General features: G+C 47.1%; 1 protein-coding gene across 1 annotated transcript in view; it reads left to right on the top strand.

The window, feature by feature from the left end:
- The first annotated feature begins 5,643 nt into the window (after window positions 1-5,643).
- Window positions 5,644-15,071, top strand: part of Qsox1 (quiescin sulfhydryl oxidase 1) — a 37,828-nt gene continuing 28,400 nt past the window's right edge. Inside the window, exons 1-2 of the mRNA XM_027934879.2 lie at window positions 5,644-5,965; window positions 14,425-14,525. Coding sequence (XP_027790680.2) covers window positions 5,695-5,965; window positions 14,425-14,525 — 372 coding nt within the window. The 5' untranslated portion in view covers window positions 5,644-5,694. The remainder of the gene's footprint in view (window positions 5,966-14,424; window positions 14,526-15,071) is intronic.

The following is a 15,071-nucleotide window of genomic DNA, read 5'->3' as shown; positions in this document are numbered from 1 at the left end:
CAAATACTGGCAAGCATGTAATATAAGCAGGACTCTTATACAGTGTTAGTATGAGAACTTCAAGAAAAGATCTGGCAACTTCTAATATTAAATTCACACCAACCCATGACCTAGAAATTCCACCCCTGAGTATTTTTACAAGAGAAATATAATATACTTTTATTATATAAAAATAATATATATTGTTAAAATATATACTCATATATTGTTAAAAAATGTAAAAAATATATACTTACATATTATATAAAAACAGATGTAGAGGAATAGTCATATGATAGCCCCAAACTGGACATAGTTCAGATGTCCACAGGAGAATGGATAAACTGTTGTGTATTCACGTAGTGGAATTCTGTGCAATAAAAAAGAAAAGAATTACTCTATCGGTTCCTCAAAAAACTAAACATAAAGTTACCAAATAACTCAGCAATTCTATTCCTAGGAATGTACTCAAGAGAAATGGAACTTATGTTCACACACAGCCACAGGCACACAAACTTGTATGTGAATATTCCAGCAGCATTATTCACAATAGCCAACAGCCCAAGTGCACAGCAGTTGATGAATGCGTAAATGCTAGCATAGTTTTTTGAGGAACTGCAACAAGGAGAATCTCAGAAATATTATGCTGAGCAAAAATGGCTAGACATAAAAAAAGATCTAGAAGAGACAAAACTAAACTATAAAGATAAAAGGCAGGTCACTGTTTGCCTGGTGACTTGGGGAGGAAGGAAGGTGTTCTCCTCCCAGCCTCAGTTGACTGCCCACTTCCAACCTGTGTCTGCCCCCACCATACACACAGGCAGAGTACAGTTTCTGACATGGACTGACATCATTAATACCTACCTTTTCTTCAAGCCATTTCTGAGAGTGCTCTTATGAAAAGAAAACAGTTTATAAATTCTATCCTTCACAGAAATAGTGCTATACTTAAATTATATGTGTGTATGTATTTGTCACATGAGGACCATAGTATATACTGTGTCTTGGCAGGAAATACTCTAAATGAGGACACCTACCCCAGAAGCCTAAAGTTCTCACAAAGAAATCTCACAGTATCACACTGTTGGCAAGGTCTCTAGGGAAGATTGGGCACTCGTCACTCCAGCAACTCAGCAAAGTGGCCATCTTGCCTTTGCCTTCAGGCCCCATTTGGTGATGTATAGGTTCCCAAAAGGCTCTGCCCCTGCCCCTGGCCAAAAATCCCAGACAACAGGCCTTGAGCTTATACCTTTTTTAAAAATATATTTTTGAGTTGTTGATGGACTTTATTTTGTTTATTTGTATGTGATACTGAGAATCAAACTCAGTGCCTCACACATGCTAGGCAATCGCTCTTCCACTGAGCTACAACCCCAGCCCAAGCTTGTACCTTTGTACCATCATTCCACTCTAAATAATTATCTTCCTTGTGTGTGGGTGGGAGTGAGGGATGCCTAGTCCCTCTGACTTGTCATAAGGTGACCTGGGGCAGGGAAGCTCTACCTGAACATGGGCTCTGTCTTAAACATTCCTTTCACAGACATCCCCTTCTCAATACTTGTTCAATGGCTATGCCATTCCCTTGTTGTGTGGCCTTAAACAATTCCCTCTACTTTCCTGGGCTTCAGTTTCCTCTACAGATATAGAATAAGGCAATCAGACTAAGTGTGAACAGGAAAGAATGAGGAGCTGGGAAGGAACTGCATAGTTACCTTCTGCTTGCTCTCTTGGGTGGTCAAGTAGATGTCAAGCCTCCCCCCAGCCTCACCCCAGGAGAATCACAGAAGGATGTTCAGAAGTGTCTGTCTTCCACTCTTGTTTCTAAGGCCTTGAGGACCCATGTTTAGGAACTCTAGGTACTGTATTCTCCATTCTCACCTCCTCTAACCTGCATAGCAGACGCCACCTGCTATGGATAAAATCAGAGCCCCCTCACCCTCTGCCTTTGATTGGGCTTGGCCAGTGGAGGCACTGGTGAGAGATCAGAAGACTGGAGGAGAAAGAGCTGGAAGTTATACTTTCCTGGTCCCTCCCTGCTGACCTGTGCTTCTGGCAGCGATGGCATTTTGTGGTTACAGCTCTATCTGGGTGGCCCTCTTTGCTCCAGTTCTCATTGGTTTTCATTGGTTCCCTTCCTTTTTCTCCTCTGGTCTGGAAATGCTAAAAGGACTTTTTGCTGTTGCCAGTACCCAGGTCAGTTCCCTTTATCCTGCACATGCCTCTAATTATCCTTCCATCAAACCCCTTTCAGTAAACCCTTTGAAGCATTCTCTTTCCTGCCACACTGATACCAACTCCACTTCTTTTCCAACTTTGAGAATTAGGATTCTAACTGTTCCCAGCTAAGAAAAGTGCTATGGTTAAGGTATGGTTTGTATTCAAAGTTTCGTGTGTTGAAATTTAACCCCCAATCAATCTATGGTGTTGGAGTGGAGCCTTTGGAAGGTGATGGGAATTAGATAAGATCATTAGGGTGGAGCCCCCATGATTGAATCCTGGTACGTTTATAAGAGGGAGAGGGACCAGAAAAGATATGCAAACATGTTTCCTGTCTCTCTCCATGTGATGCCCTGTGCCACCTCAGTACTCTGCCAGCAAGAAGGCCATCACCACATGTGGCCCCTGGATCTTGGACCTCTGGAACCAAGAGCCAAAATAGACCTTTTCTTTATATCTTACCCAGTCTATGGCACTGTGTTATTAGCAACAACCAAAAAAGGATTTTTTTTTTAAGTTTCATCTGGAAGACTCAGAAGACAGTGCCTTCTCTGTTGCTGGGTGCTTTCCTCCAGAGGCACCCCCACCCAAGGCTCTTTCTTTGTGCAAATGAGTAAGCGAGTCATCTAATACTCTGATACCTGGTGACATATTTTACCAAATATTCCTCTGTTACTCATCCCAATTATCTGTATTTATGTACATGCTGCATTCCTCTTATCATCTATCTTATTTTTCTGGGGTGGCAGATTTCCAAAGTCCCTCTCTTATTCATGCATCACACATGGATGATTCACAAGTGGGAAAGTCAACAGGGTTCCTGCCACCTCAGTCTCATCTGTAAAATGGGATAACATCAACCTCATAGAGTCAGCGAGAGGACTAAATGAGTAACATCTGTAGTGCTTACAGTGGCAGGTGCAAAGTATTGGCTAAGGCTGTTATTATTCTCTCACCAGAGTCATCTTGGCTGGCTTTCCTAAGATTTGTGTGTAGTAAAGGAGAAAAGAGGGCCTGGGTAGGAATTTGTACTTTTCCTCTTCTGTTCCCAAAGCTTTCCTTAGCACCCCATCCCCTTCTCCACACTCATTCCTTGTAGATTTCCTTTTTGTCACTCCTTCAATCCAAGAGGCTCCAAAAAGGACAATCAGGATAAGCTGAGATTCTTCTGCAAATTCTAGCCCAATGGTTTTGTTGGCCCTGGGAGCATGGAGTTTCCAAGAAACCCCATATACCACAGAACGTGGGTGTTACTCTAGGCCACCCGTTGGCTTGCTCTTATCTGTTTAAGCTTCCTTTCAGGACTGTTTGAATAAAGGCTTCCAAGACTTTAAAAAGTTAAAAATCCCTGATGAGGTATTAAAACTTCAGAATTTACAACGCTTCATTCTAATCTTCTTTGGTTCTTCCGCCAAGGAACTTTCTCTACTCCATTCAAATAGTCTGTGTTATTTTACATTTCTGATGCTCCGATAGAGACATGTGAACAAGCAAATCTTTGTGTACTTATCTGGTATCTTTCCAAGGCACTCAGCCTGTTCAGGAGACAGTTTTCTTAATTTTAGGCCCCCAGGGAAGCAACTACAACACCGTTTAACAAGAGTCATTCAAAGGTACTTTTTACTGGCAACTGATCCCAGCTCCTGCATTACTTCCAAGTCCTAGAATATAAAGTTACTAGTTACTAAATGACCTTGGGCCAGGCCTGGTCCCAGTGGCTGCCAGGAACAAGGGAAGTAAGGCCACGGAAGCTATACAGGAACTAAGTCCTGGGGAGGGAGCTGGAGAACCCAGCAACTGCAATTGGCTTGAGGAGTTGGAGAGGTACAAACACTCCAAATGTTATAATTTTTTAAAACTGAGGTAAGAGGAACCCTTTGGGGTGATTTGTTCCCCTTCTATCAATGCCACTCTCTATAGGGCAAAAAGCCCATGGGCCAAGGGTATGCACACACCCAAAGCTCTTGTCCCTCACTCCTCCTTAGAGCATACTATAGGTACCTGAGGCCCTAAAACTCATTGCCTCTATAGCCCACAGGCCAGCATCAGGAAAACAGCCTGCATTGGCCTTTTCCCAAGGTCTAGCTTCTTAAAGAGTAGACAAGGAGGGGATTGTTGTGGGAGGTGTGGGTGAAGCTCAGATATACAAACAGGATGTTCTAGGTGTGAATAGAAGTGTCCTTGAAGTATGTAAGAGCCGGATGCAAAGGAGAGGAGGAAGGTTGAAGGTCAGAAACTAGTTACCCCCAAAGCCACCATATCAAGTGTACATCTCGGAGGAGTCCAAGAAATCTAAACTTTTATTTGGCTTTCCAGATTATTTGCAAAGTATGGATGTCAAGATAAAAGGATAGAAATTTTACATAAGTTGAGTTTGGTTTATAGTTTTTAAATGTGTAGACATATAATATGTAGGTCTCTATTTGTAATACTGACTCAGTTCCTGCAAATATTAAGGGTGGGCCTTGACCACCCTAAAATGGCACCTCTTTTGTCACTCCATTCTTTCCCAATAGTGTATTTCCTCATTACATTTGTCATCATCCGACCTTCATTGACTTGCTATTCATCTCTTTATCCCCAGTGTACTGTAAGTTCCACGCCCCGAGAGTCTCTTCTGCTCCTGGCCTTATTCTTGGCACCAAGACAGCACTCATAAACGTGGAAGAGATGAACAGTAAATCTAGTCTCAGGACTTATGGGTGAGGTGGGCAACCAGCAGACAGGGAAAGGTCACTAGCGACAACCCTGAGGGGCACCTGCTCTTCTCAAAAACTCATAATAAATCCGCTGACCACGCAAACCCCTGGCACTCAGGAACATAGGTTAGAGCTCCCGTTACTTGTGAAGGAGCAGCTGAGTGTGGGGAGGTCTGAGCGGGGTGAAGGGACGGGCGCGGGGTTCCAGGGCAATGGGCCAGCGCAGCGCGGGGAGCCCCGGGGTGTGGGTGCCTCTGACCCCTGCGGGGTCAAACACTCGGAGACCGTCCGATTGCGTGGCCCTCTTACCCCCCAACTACTTCGAATTAGCTACGTCACACTGCTTGTTGGGAGACCCAGAACTTTCCAGGAACCGAATAAATCGGCACCATCCATTCCAACCGGCTCCTCTTCCATCGGTACGGGGGCCGGGAGAGGCCAAATGACCTCCGAGCCCCCGCCGCGACCCCAACTCCGGGCTTCTGCTAGACGGGCACCTACTCCTTTCCCCTGGGGATGGGGCTCCTGGGGCCGGGCTGCGCTACTCGCCTCCTCGGACCTGAGGCGGCAAGCGGGCTCGCGCCGCTCTGAGGCCTCGGCAGCTAGCCAGGACCACGCTCAGCGCCGGGTTGGCCAGCAGGAGAAGCCCCAGTAGCGCGCCGGGTCTCGGGGCGGGGCCTGAGGGCCGGGGGCGGGGCCACGTGGCTCCGCCTCGAGGGCGGAGGTCCGAGGTGCCGCGGCGCAGTCCGACAGCGACTGGTCGCAAACTTGGGTGCTGTGGTGGGCGCCGCCGCTGAGGATGAAGAGGTGCGGCCGCCGCTCGGGGCCGCCGCCGCCGTTGCTGCTGCTGCTGCTGCCGCCGATGCTGCTCGCGGTGCCCGGCGCTGGCGCGGCCCGGCTCTCGGCGCTCTACTCGTCCTCCGACCCGCTGACGCTGCTGCAGGCGGACACGGTGCGCGGCGCCGTCCTCAACTCCCGCAGCGCCTGGGTGGTGGAGTTCTTCGCCTCCTGGTGCGGCCACTGCATCGCCTTCGCCCCGACGTGGAAGGCGCTGGCCAACGACGTTAAGGGTGAGAGGCCGGGGCCGCCCCCCACCTGCCGGCCGAGGGCCCTCCCTTGGGCGCGTTCCCGCCTTCCCACCCCCGGCCCGCCGCGCCCTGCCTGCCCGTCGCACGCCCGCCCGCACTTGAACATCCTTCAAGCGCTTTTTTTGTGCTTTTCCTCTTGGCCCGCATCCGGAGCTTCTCTCCCTCTTCGCGCCTGCGGCCCCCCACCTCTGCTCGCCGCCATCGTCCTCTGCCAGGTTGCTGCCCCCATCCCTGCGAGAGGGGCTCGCTTTTGTTCCTCCTCGTGCTTCTCAGACATTTCTTCCAGTCCAGCCCGCGGCAGCCCCCTTGCCCCAGGACCCCTGTCACCTTCCTGCCAAGTTCCTACCTGCCCTGGACCTGTGCTGGGGAGAAAAGGGAACTGACCTTCACTCTGCCGCCCCACCACCGTCCTCCACCCCTTCAGCTAGTTGACACAGTTGGTACATAGACTTCCTTTCTCGTGGTTATCTTTTGAGTGGGTGTCTTCACCAGGGAGTTTTTCTGTCTCTGTTCCAGGCCTCTCCTGACCTGCTGCCTCCTGCTCCTTAGCTTCAGGGCCACATCCACATCTCTCTTCCTTTTGACCAAGGACCCTCTCAGACCCTTATGTTTTAATCCCATGAACCCAGAGGCCTGAATGGTTTGGGTTTGGTTCTTATTCTGTGTTCCATTCACTGGCCTGGGCACTTTTCCCTAATTTCAAGACACATCGGTTGTGAAATCCACCATTCCTTTAATAACAGCCTGAGGAATGGGTGAATAAGAAAATGACTAAATGGCCAGGCAAGGTGGATCACACCTGTAATCCAAGCGGCCTTGGAGGCTGAGACAGGAGGATCGCGAGAAGCCAGCCTCAGCAACTTAATTAGGCACTAAGCAACTTAGTGAGACCCTGTCTGCAAATAAAATATTTTACAAATGGGCTGGGGATGTGGCTCAGTGGTTAAGTGTTCCTATTTCAATCCCCAGTACCAAAAAAAAAGAAAGACAGAAACGATTAAATGTATAGAGATTTTAAGGTGAACTCTATTACAAAATGTTAGAATGTTTAAAAACTTAAGACTTAGAGTTGAGGAAATATGATAATAATAGTAATTAATATTTGCTGAGTGTTTATACACCAGACACCTTACTAAGTAATGGACATATATTGTCTCATAGTTTCCTTTCTCCAATTTGATGATCCCTGTAGGCCAGGCATTGTGGCACAGGTTATAATCCCAGCAAATCCAGAGGCTGAGGCTGGAGGATGGCAAATTCAAAGCCAGTCTCGGCAACTTTGTGGGATCCTGTCTCAAAAGTATAAAAATGTCTGGGAATATAGCTCAGTGGTAGACTGCCTCTGGATTCAGTCCCCACTACTGCAAAATAATAATAAGTAAAGATTCCTGTAGTATCACACATCTGCCTAAACCAGACAGTAGGTTCTGGGGTGGGGGCAGGAATGGCGTAGTGATCCTGATTTGTTTCTGATTTGTCACCTCTGACTGGAGCTACTTCCTGATTGTGGTGTAGGGCACTATCGGGGTTCCTTCCTTGAAGTGATCATCAAGTGAGAACAGTAGGCATCTTAGGGAATAGGCCTTTCTAGAGAAAGGAGAACTAGAACTATTGTTCCCTTCCTGTGTTATTATTTCTTGATAAACTCAACTAGTTGTAGTGGAATGCACAAGTAGATGTCAGTTTTCTAACAGCCTCTCCCCCTGAGCAGCTGTTCACAAAGGACTTCCTGGAGTGGCTGGATGGAATGATGCATATATCTTTTAATTATATGTTCCTGAAAAATAATCTTTTAACAAAATTACAAACACTTTTACCTTCAATTTACACTTGCCCACATGCCTCTCTGGTCCATCTCCTGTGTGAGCTGTTACTAAACTGCCCTTCACACAACCTGATGAGGGAAGGAGGGAGGAAGAATGTGGGCCACGGAACTGGAATACATAAAGGGAGGTTAATTCAGGGGACATTATGGACCTGAACATCATAAAAGTCCCCCAATCAGTTTCCACTTTGAAGCTATAAGAGCTTTTTAATGGCTGCAGATGGACTTATTCTAGAAGATTCTTTGATCTTGAGTGTGCTGGAGGGTAAGATTAGCTTCCAGCTGACTCATCTATTTGGCTTCTTGCAACTTGAAGTTTTCCTATGAATTAGACATCCAGATGCTGAGCCAACCTACTTTTGGATGAGGGTTGCCACTTCCAAAGTGGTCTTTTCCCAGTGCAAGGAGTGAAAATCCTTCCCCAAAAAAGAAAAGTAAAAGCCAAATTTAACCTCTTAAAGGAAAAATGAAAGCATCAGTCTGAAGGAGAATCAGGGTAATTGATAGGTAGGAGGTTTCTGTAGAAACTGAAGGTCTCATGTGAGCCATGGGGATCAACATTGTGTAGGGGGAGGTTACTGGCAGAATCTGTCATTGGCCTGTAATGGTGAGGCATGTCCTCCACTCCAGTCCATAGGGGACTTTCCTGGTGAGACCCTGCTGAAAACCTATAAATTTATCTCACCTCATCTCTGTATTCTCAAGTTCCTAGAAAAGTTGGGGTTGTGGACCAGCAGAGGGCTGCTCTCATACCACCCTAGACCCTGCCAGTGCGGCCCATTCCTGCTGCTGTTAATATAAGTGTCTTGGAACAGAAGCTCAGGGAGTGTGGAAGTTCATGGAGGGAGAGAGGAATTTTGCAATTCTGCCCAGTTGACTTGGGGCATTTAATCTGACTGGACAGGGCACATTTCTTCAGTGACTTGGGTGATAGGTTCTCTGGGGCATTTGCTGCCCTGGGGCAAAGCTGTTATTTCTGAGAGCTTTCTTGCCCCTTTCTATTTCAGAGAAACTTGTATATCTTACCATATGTTCCAGAAATGGATTGTGTTTAATTGAGAACTTCATTATTATTCACTGGCTAATCATTCAGCAAATATTTGTTGAGTCAGAAATCATTGTTTACTTTGCAGTTGGGGCAGTGGACTACACACAGCAGGAAAACTGGTGTCAGTACGAAGCTGTGTTTGAAAATGGCAGAAGGAGTGGTTCATTTTTTATTGAGGAATTCATGAAAGGAAGTAATCACAGAGAGCTATCCTGGTCACCAAAGTCCTTTATTCAAGCAATTATTTATCACATATTTTTCTTAGCATTTTGCTGAGGGTCTTTTGTGTATTAGGGAAAGTACTGGGGAATTGAACCAAGGGGAGCCTCTACCACTGAGTCATATCTCTAGCCCTTTTAATTAAAAAAAATTTAAAGTTGTGGATGGACCTTTATTTCATTTACATGTGGTGCTGAGAATCAAACCCAGTGCCCCACATATGCCAGGCAAGCGCTCCACCACTGAGCCTACAGCCCCAGCCCCTATTTATTTATTTTTTATTTTGAGACACGTTCTCATTAATTTGTGGAGTCTGGCCTCAAACTTGTGATCTTCCTGCCTTAGCCTCCCAAGTTGCTGGATCTATAGGTGTATACCCAAGTCTAGCTTTCTAATTTCTAATTGAATTCTTATAGACTGTTGTTACACATATCTTTACTAGTAAAAATGTCTGAATCGTAGATCATATCATGATCATTGTCTTTTTGGGGGAACCTAGGAGTACTGGGGATTAAGCCCAGAGGTGCTTTACAACTGAGCATCCCCCAGCCTTTTTTATTTTAAGATGGGGTCTCACTCAGTTGCTTATGGCCTCACTAAGTTGCTAAGGCTGGCCTCAAACTTGTGATCCTCCTGCCTCAGCCTCCCAGATTGCTGGTATTACATGTGTGCGCCATCATGCTGGCTAACCCCAGGCCTTTCTGACTCTGTAGAGCCTGGCAGGAGGAGGAAGAGTACTCCAGGTAGGAGAACAGCATGTGCAGAGCCATGAAAATAAGATTTGTAAGACAAGTTTGAGTGACCATGAGCATGGTTGGCTTTGCCTCCCTTCGTGGGCACAGATGACGCCTCCTACTTGTATTCCTATAGTGTCTAGTGTAAAACCTGGTACATGCCAAGAGTCTACTAAATACTCAATGGTCTGAGCCTCAAAGGATTCCAGAAGAGAATGTGAACAATAGAAGCTTATGCTGGTGCTGTGGCTCCTCTTGACTCAAACCTGGGTTGTCAAGCCAGATGGGAGGGGTGGAGAAGGCATTTTGTCTATCCCATGACCTCACTGCCCAAAAGCCTTCATCAGGGTAGAAGGAAGGGATATGATGGTGACTGCACAGCCCTGAACTAGCTGGGCATGGTATAAACAATTTCTTTCTCCCTCTCCCTTTCTCTCTCTCTCTCTTTGGTACTAGGGATTGAACTCAGGGGCACTTAACCACTGAGCCACATCCCCAGCCCTTTTGTATATTTTATTTAGAGGCAGAGTCTCACTAAGTTGCTGAGGCTGGCTTTGAACTATTGATCTTCCTGCCTTAGCCTCCCAAGCTTCTGGGATCACAAGCATGCGGCAGGTATAGGCTAACTATCAGGAGGACTCCTGAAGACTTGGATTGGGTGTCAGAGTTGAGAACAGGTGGGGTCTAGTCACTGGACCACTAGATCTCACTGGCTCTTGGAGATTTGGGTAAATCTGTCTCTACCTTAATGAGGGGCCAGGCTTGATTGACATTCAGAAGTTACATGGCCATTTTTCTTGTCAAGAGGCATTTACCATCCAGCACCTGAATGATTATCAGAGCTGGTATAGACCATCCATGCTGGCCTGCATTTGACCATGAGGAAGCTGAGGCCTAGAGAAGACACATATGGAGCCCTTGGTACTCCGGCTAGTTGCGACTATGAACAGTCTTCTAACTCTGGATGCAGTGCCCCTTCTGCCCTTGTGAGTGGGAAGGAGGACCCTGCCTGTGCCAGGGGAAACTCCCAGGTACAGTAGAATTCCCACCATGGAATATCCTGTCACTGCAGAGTGTCCCTTTACCTATCACTCCAGAATTCACAGCTCTCCTAGTTTCTCTTGCTTCTGTACCCTTCCCATCTCTATTTCCTATTTACTCTATTAGTAGAAAAATTACTCTGTAAGGCAATAACTGCACTAGTAGTTTTCCAGAGTGGGTGGGTGGTGTATTAAAGTCACCAAACACCTCAGAATGCTCTTGCCTAGATGGCAAAGCACTTAGTTAAATGCAGCTTTGCTTTACCAGCAGGACACTCAGATAAGGCAAATTTAATTTAAATACCTTAATAGGCTTTTATTTATGATTCTAGATCTTGTAGCATCTCATTTTATTAAGTAGAAAGAGTGATCTGATGAGCTGAGCAGAGGAGTGTGGCTTTTTATAGACAGAAAAGGGCTGAAGATGGCAGGAACAGAACAAAACTGGATTAGTCTTCCAGAGTTGCTTTTCTTGTAAACACTAAGCAGAAGGGAACTTCTTATCATGTGGCTAAAAGTGGCCTGTTTGAGGATTTGGCTGTTCTCTTTATTGATATCTGGGAAGGTCAGAGGACAGCTTCAAGTTGATGACTCTATTTTGGTTTGGTCTGTTGGGCATAATGTAGGAGCTCACTCCAAACCAATGGCTTCCTGTAAACTTTATTAACATACTAGAATAATGAATAGCCAGGCCCATAGTGATTATTGTCAAACTGAAGCTTTATTTGTCATTATGGCTCATTAAGGTACTGACATGGGTAGTTCTGAGAAACATTCCTTGGACAGGACTTTTCCTGCTCCTGACTGACCCCAGCTTCCTCCTCCCTTCCCCTTGAAGCTGGGGCAGATCAGAAGAGGCACTTAAGGAATCAAGGCATAAAGAGAAGGAGGCAAAGACAGCTCCAGCATTGCCGTTGCTTTTGTCCACTGCTCAACAGTTGCCCCCATGGGCCCTCCATGCGTATGGGTTGGGAAGCCAATAGAGCAGACCTCAGTTCTGACCTGAGCCCTTCTGAGACCAGCTCAGAGGCTCAACTCCTGAGTTCAGATCCCAGATTCACCATTAATTAGATTACCATGCCCTGTGCATGGCTATCTAATCTTTGTTTTACATTGAGGAAAGCAGGTTTAAAGATAAATAGCTTCTTACTTCCTCATAGGGTTGTTCAGAGCACCAAAGGAGATAAATTTGGCACACAGTAAACTCTATACATTTGCTGAGAGCATTGTGCTCTAAATGAGCGCTGAGCTTAGGCTGCCACTGACTGCTGTGAGTTATGGAGAATGGTATTTAACTAGAAGACAAACTCTTCCGACTATGCTCTTTCTCATGCAGAAGGCTATTGGAGCAAAGAGCACAAATGCAATGACCTTGTGAGGTGGAGAGGACAGTAGGCTTTCCAGTTCAGTTGGTCTTGGGTGAACTGGGAGGCTTCTCAGTCTGTGTCCTCATTTGCAGAGTCAGGGCATGATGCCCACCTCAAGTGGCCGTGGTGGAATACAATCATACAGAGTATGCCGTGGGTACTCATGAATGCCAACTTCACATTCTGTCCTCTTCCAGTCCCTTCAAGGATCTTCATGCCTTAGCAGAAGTGAGTACCAGTTCTGACCTGAGGGTTAGTGGTCTGTACTCTTAGAGGAGGAACAGTTGAGGCCTTTGGTTCTTTGAACACCCTGAGGGTCCTTGCTGGTAGAAGACCACAGAAATTGCTTCTTTTCTGCCTTTACATCTAATTGAGACTTTCTTGAGGTCAGCTGGATCTCTTTTCTGGGTATCCCCAGAATAAGGTGATCAGAGCCCTTAATGCAAATTAGGAGCCAAACTTAACAGTGTGCCAGATAGTCCTAGGAAGTGAACTGTGCTTTCCACTGTCCTTGGTCATCCTCCCTTTGGTGAGGGACACAGAAGAGATCTGGTGTGCTCTTGCCTGTGATCCAGAGCAAATCCCAGGACCTCTAGGTATCAGGCTGTTGTAGGGGAGCTCTTCTCTTCTGTGACCTTGCTGTAGCCTCTAAAGAATATCAAATGAGTGAATACAGGCATAATCACAGGTGACTGACTTTAACCTTACCCACCATCTGGACCCCAGGAAAGACTGAGGCTGGGAGCATAGAGAAAATGTTTTAGCAAGAGCACTCTGCCAGATAGTCCCCTGACCTGAGTCAATTGTATAATTCAGTAAATATACACTGATCATCTATTTTGTGCTGGGTAATGGGATGCTAGGCAGAGGGTGCAAAAACAAAAAGACATTTGGAACTGGGCAGGGTTGTAACTGTGTGGTAGAAACATGAGTGATGCCCCTGAGCCTTGGGCAGAAACAGCTCTTCCTGGGGAAAAACAACATTGAGTTGGACCTGATGCAAGGAGTTTGTGGGGAGCCTAGGTAAGGTGGGCTGCAGACAGGCCCTTTCTTAGGGGGAGTAGCTGGAGATGAGAGAGAGAGCTGTGCTTTCAGGAAAAGAAAAAACTTTGGTTTTCCTCTGGGGAAGTGGTAAGAGGAGGGTGGATGTGTGGGCAGAAGCCAGATCAAGCATTGCTTATGGCGCTAGTCAGCTGCACTGAGTGTTGAGGCTCTACTCCATCTCTGCTTTTCCTGCGCTACTCATGCCTTGTCCACAAGGCTGATCTCTGATGTCCAAACTCTTGCAGGTCTGTGCTCCATAAATTGGTACCAGTAACTGCTGTCTCACAGTTTGTGTGGCCTTTTGTATGTGCTTGCTTTGCAGCTGGGCAGCCTCAGTGTAAGGTGGTGCTTCAGTAGGTGCTCACAGGGCCTCTGACCTGGAATCGGAGCTCAGGGGACCTGCCTAGTGTATGTTAGTTTTTCTGTTTTCCAGACCCTGGTCTTTGCTATTATCTCTCTGCCAGTAAGTTTCAGTGGAGAGAGGCCTCATGGCCTGGGACCTGCTGAGGGAGCAGAGTTAATGTCCTTTCAGACGTTCGCCTCAGCTTCCTTCCTTGCCATTCCTAGATTCCAGATGCATTCCTTCCTCCCCTAAAAATTCCTGCCTCCATTTCTGGCCAGGGACCTGCTTCCTAACACCCTATGCCTGATCCACCCAAGCTGGGCTGATTGCCAGTACCTCTGGCCCTGGAAACCCTGAGGGTCTACTGGGGAATGCCAAGCCCCCCCGAGCCATGCACTCCACCCTTCTGGAACTGATCAGACTCTCAGATGACCATAGGACAGAGGTGATACCAGGGCTTTTTCAGGGGCAGGCTCCTTTCACATTTCTCTCCCGCTCTCCAGCATCTTCCCTTGCCCCCAGAGCAAGAGGGGCAGGCAGAGCATCACCAGCCAGCATTGCCTATGCTATGTAACTTCCACATCACCTGGGCTTCAGAACTGTGTCCTAAGCACAGGCTCTTGTGAGGCTCTGCCTGATGCAGACTAAAGGGAGTACCTCAGAGCCCTCTTCTGATGAAGGTGCGACCTTTCTCATTTCAGCTTTGGGGTCAGGTGCTGTCAGGGTTGGTATGTGGGGGATGGTGTTGTGTGGGGAAGTTAGGTAAGCCGCAGAGTGTGTGCCCGCTTCTTTTGCTTACCCCTGTTTTCTTATCCTTTCAGACTGGAGGCCAGCACTGAACCTTGCTGCCCTAGATTGTGCTGATGAGTCGAATACTGCCATCTGCAGAGACTTTAGCATTTCAGGCTTCCCTACTGTGAGGGTATGTGACAAGGAGGGGGGAGGTGAGGGTGGTGAGTGGCTCCTGTCAAGCATCTCACCAGCTGCTCTGTGCTTCCCTGGCATCTGCCCAGATGCTGCATTTCAGGGGTTCACCATTGCTTCTAGGCCTGAGTTATTTAAATCCCAGCCCCTGGAATAGTGTTCCTCTGCTGGATGAAGTAAATGTTTTAGAGGTGGAGGCAGAAAAGGAAGATTCATTTATTTTGGAAAAGTGTGCTTTTTGTAAAGGAAATGGCCCTGTGTGGGTGTGCTGGGCTGGGCAGATTTTAGCTGCTCTGAGTGAGCTGTGTGTGAAGTGACCTTCACTTCCTCACTCCTGACTTCCCAGCCTTGGAGTTCTAACCTCACTCTGTAAAACCAGGATTCAGCCTCTGACCCATCCTTAGACAGAATCAGGCTCCAGGGGCTTAATTGTGGGAGACCGACTGGCACATGACAGAGTTAATTCCCCTGCTGGGCGATGTTTCAGGCAGCATCTGTGCTGCTAGACCTCCCTACTCTTCTAGGGTTTGAGTGACTGTGTCTT

This window comes from Marmota flaviventris, chromosome 12 (assembly GCF_047511675.1).
Source record: "Marmota flaviventris isolate mMarFla1 chromosome 12, mMarFla1.hap1, whole genome shotgun sequence".
Classification (NCBI taxonomy): Eukaryota; Metazoa; Chordata; class Mammalia; order Rodentia; family Sciuridae; genus Marmota; species Marmota flaviventris.
This window is presented reverse-complemented; position numbering and strand designations above follow the sequence as displayed.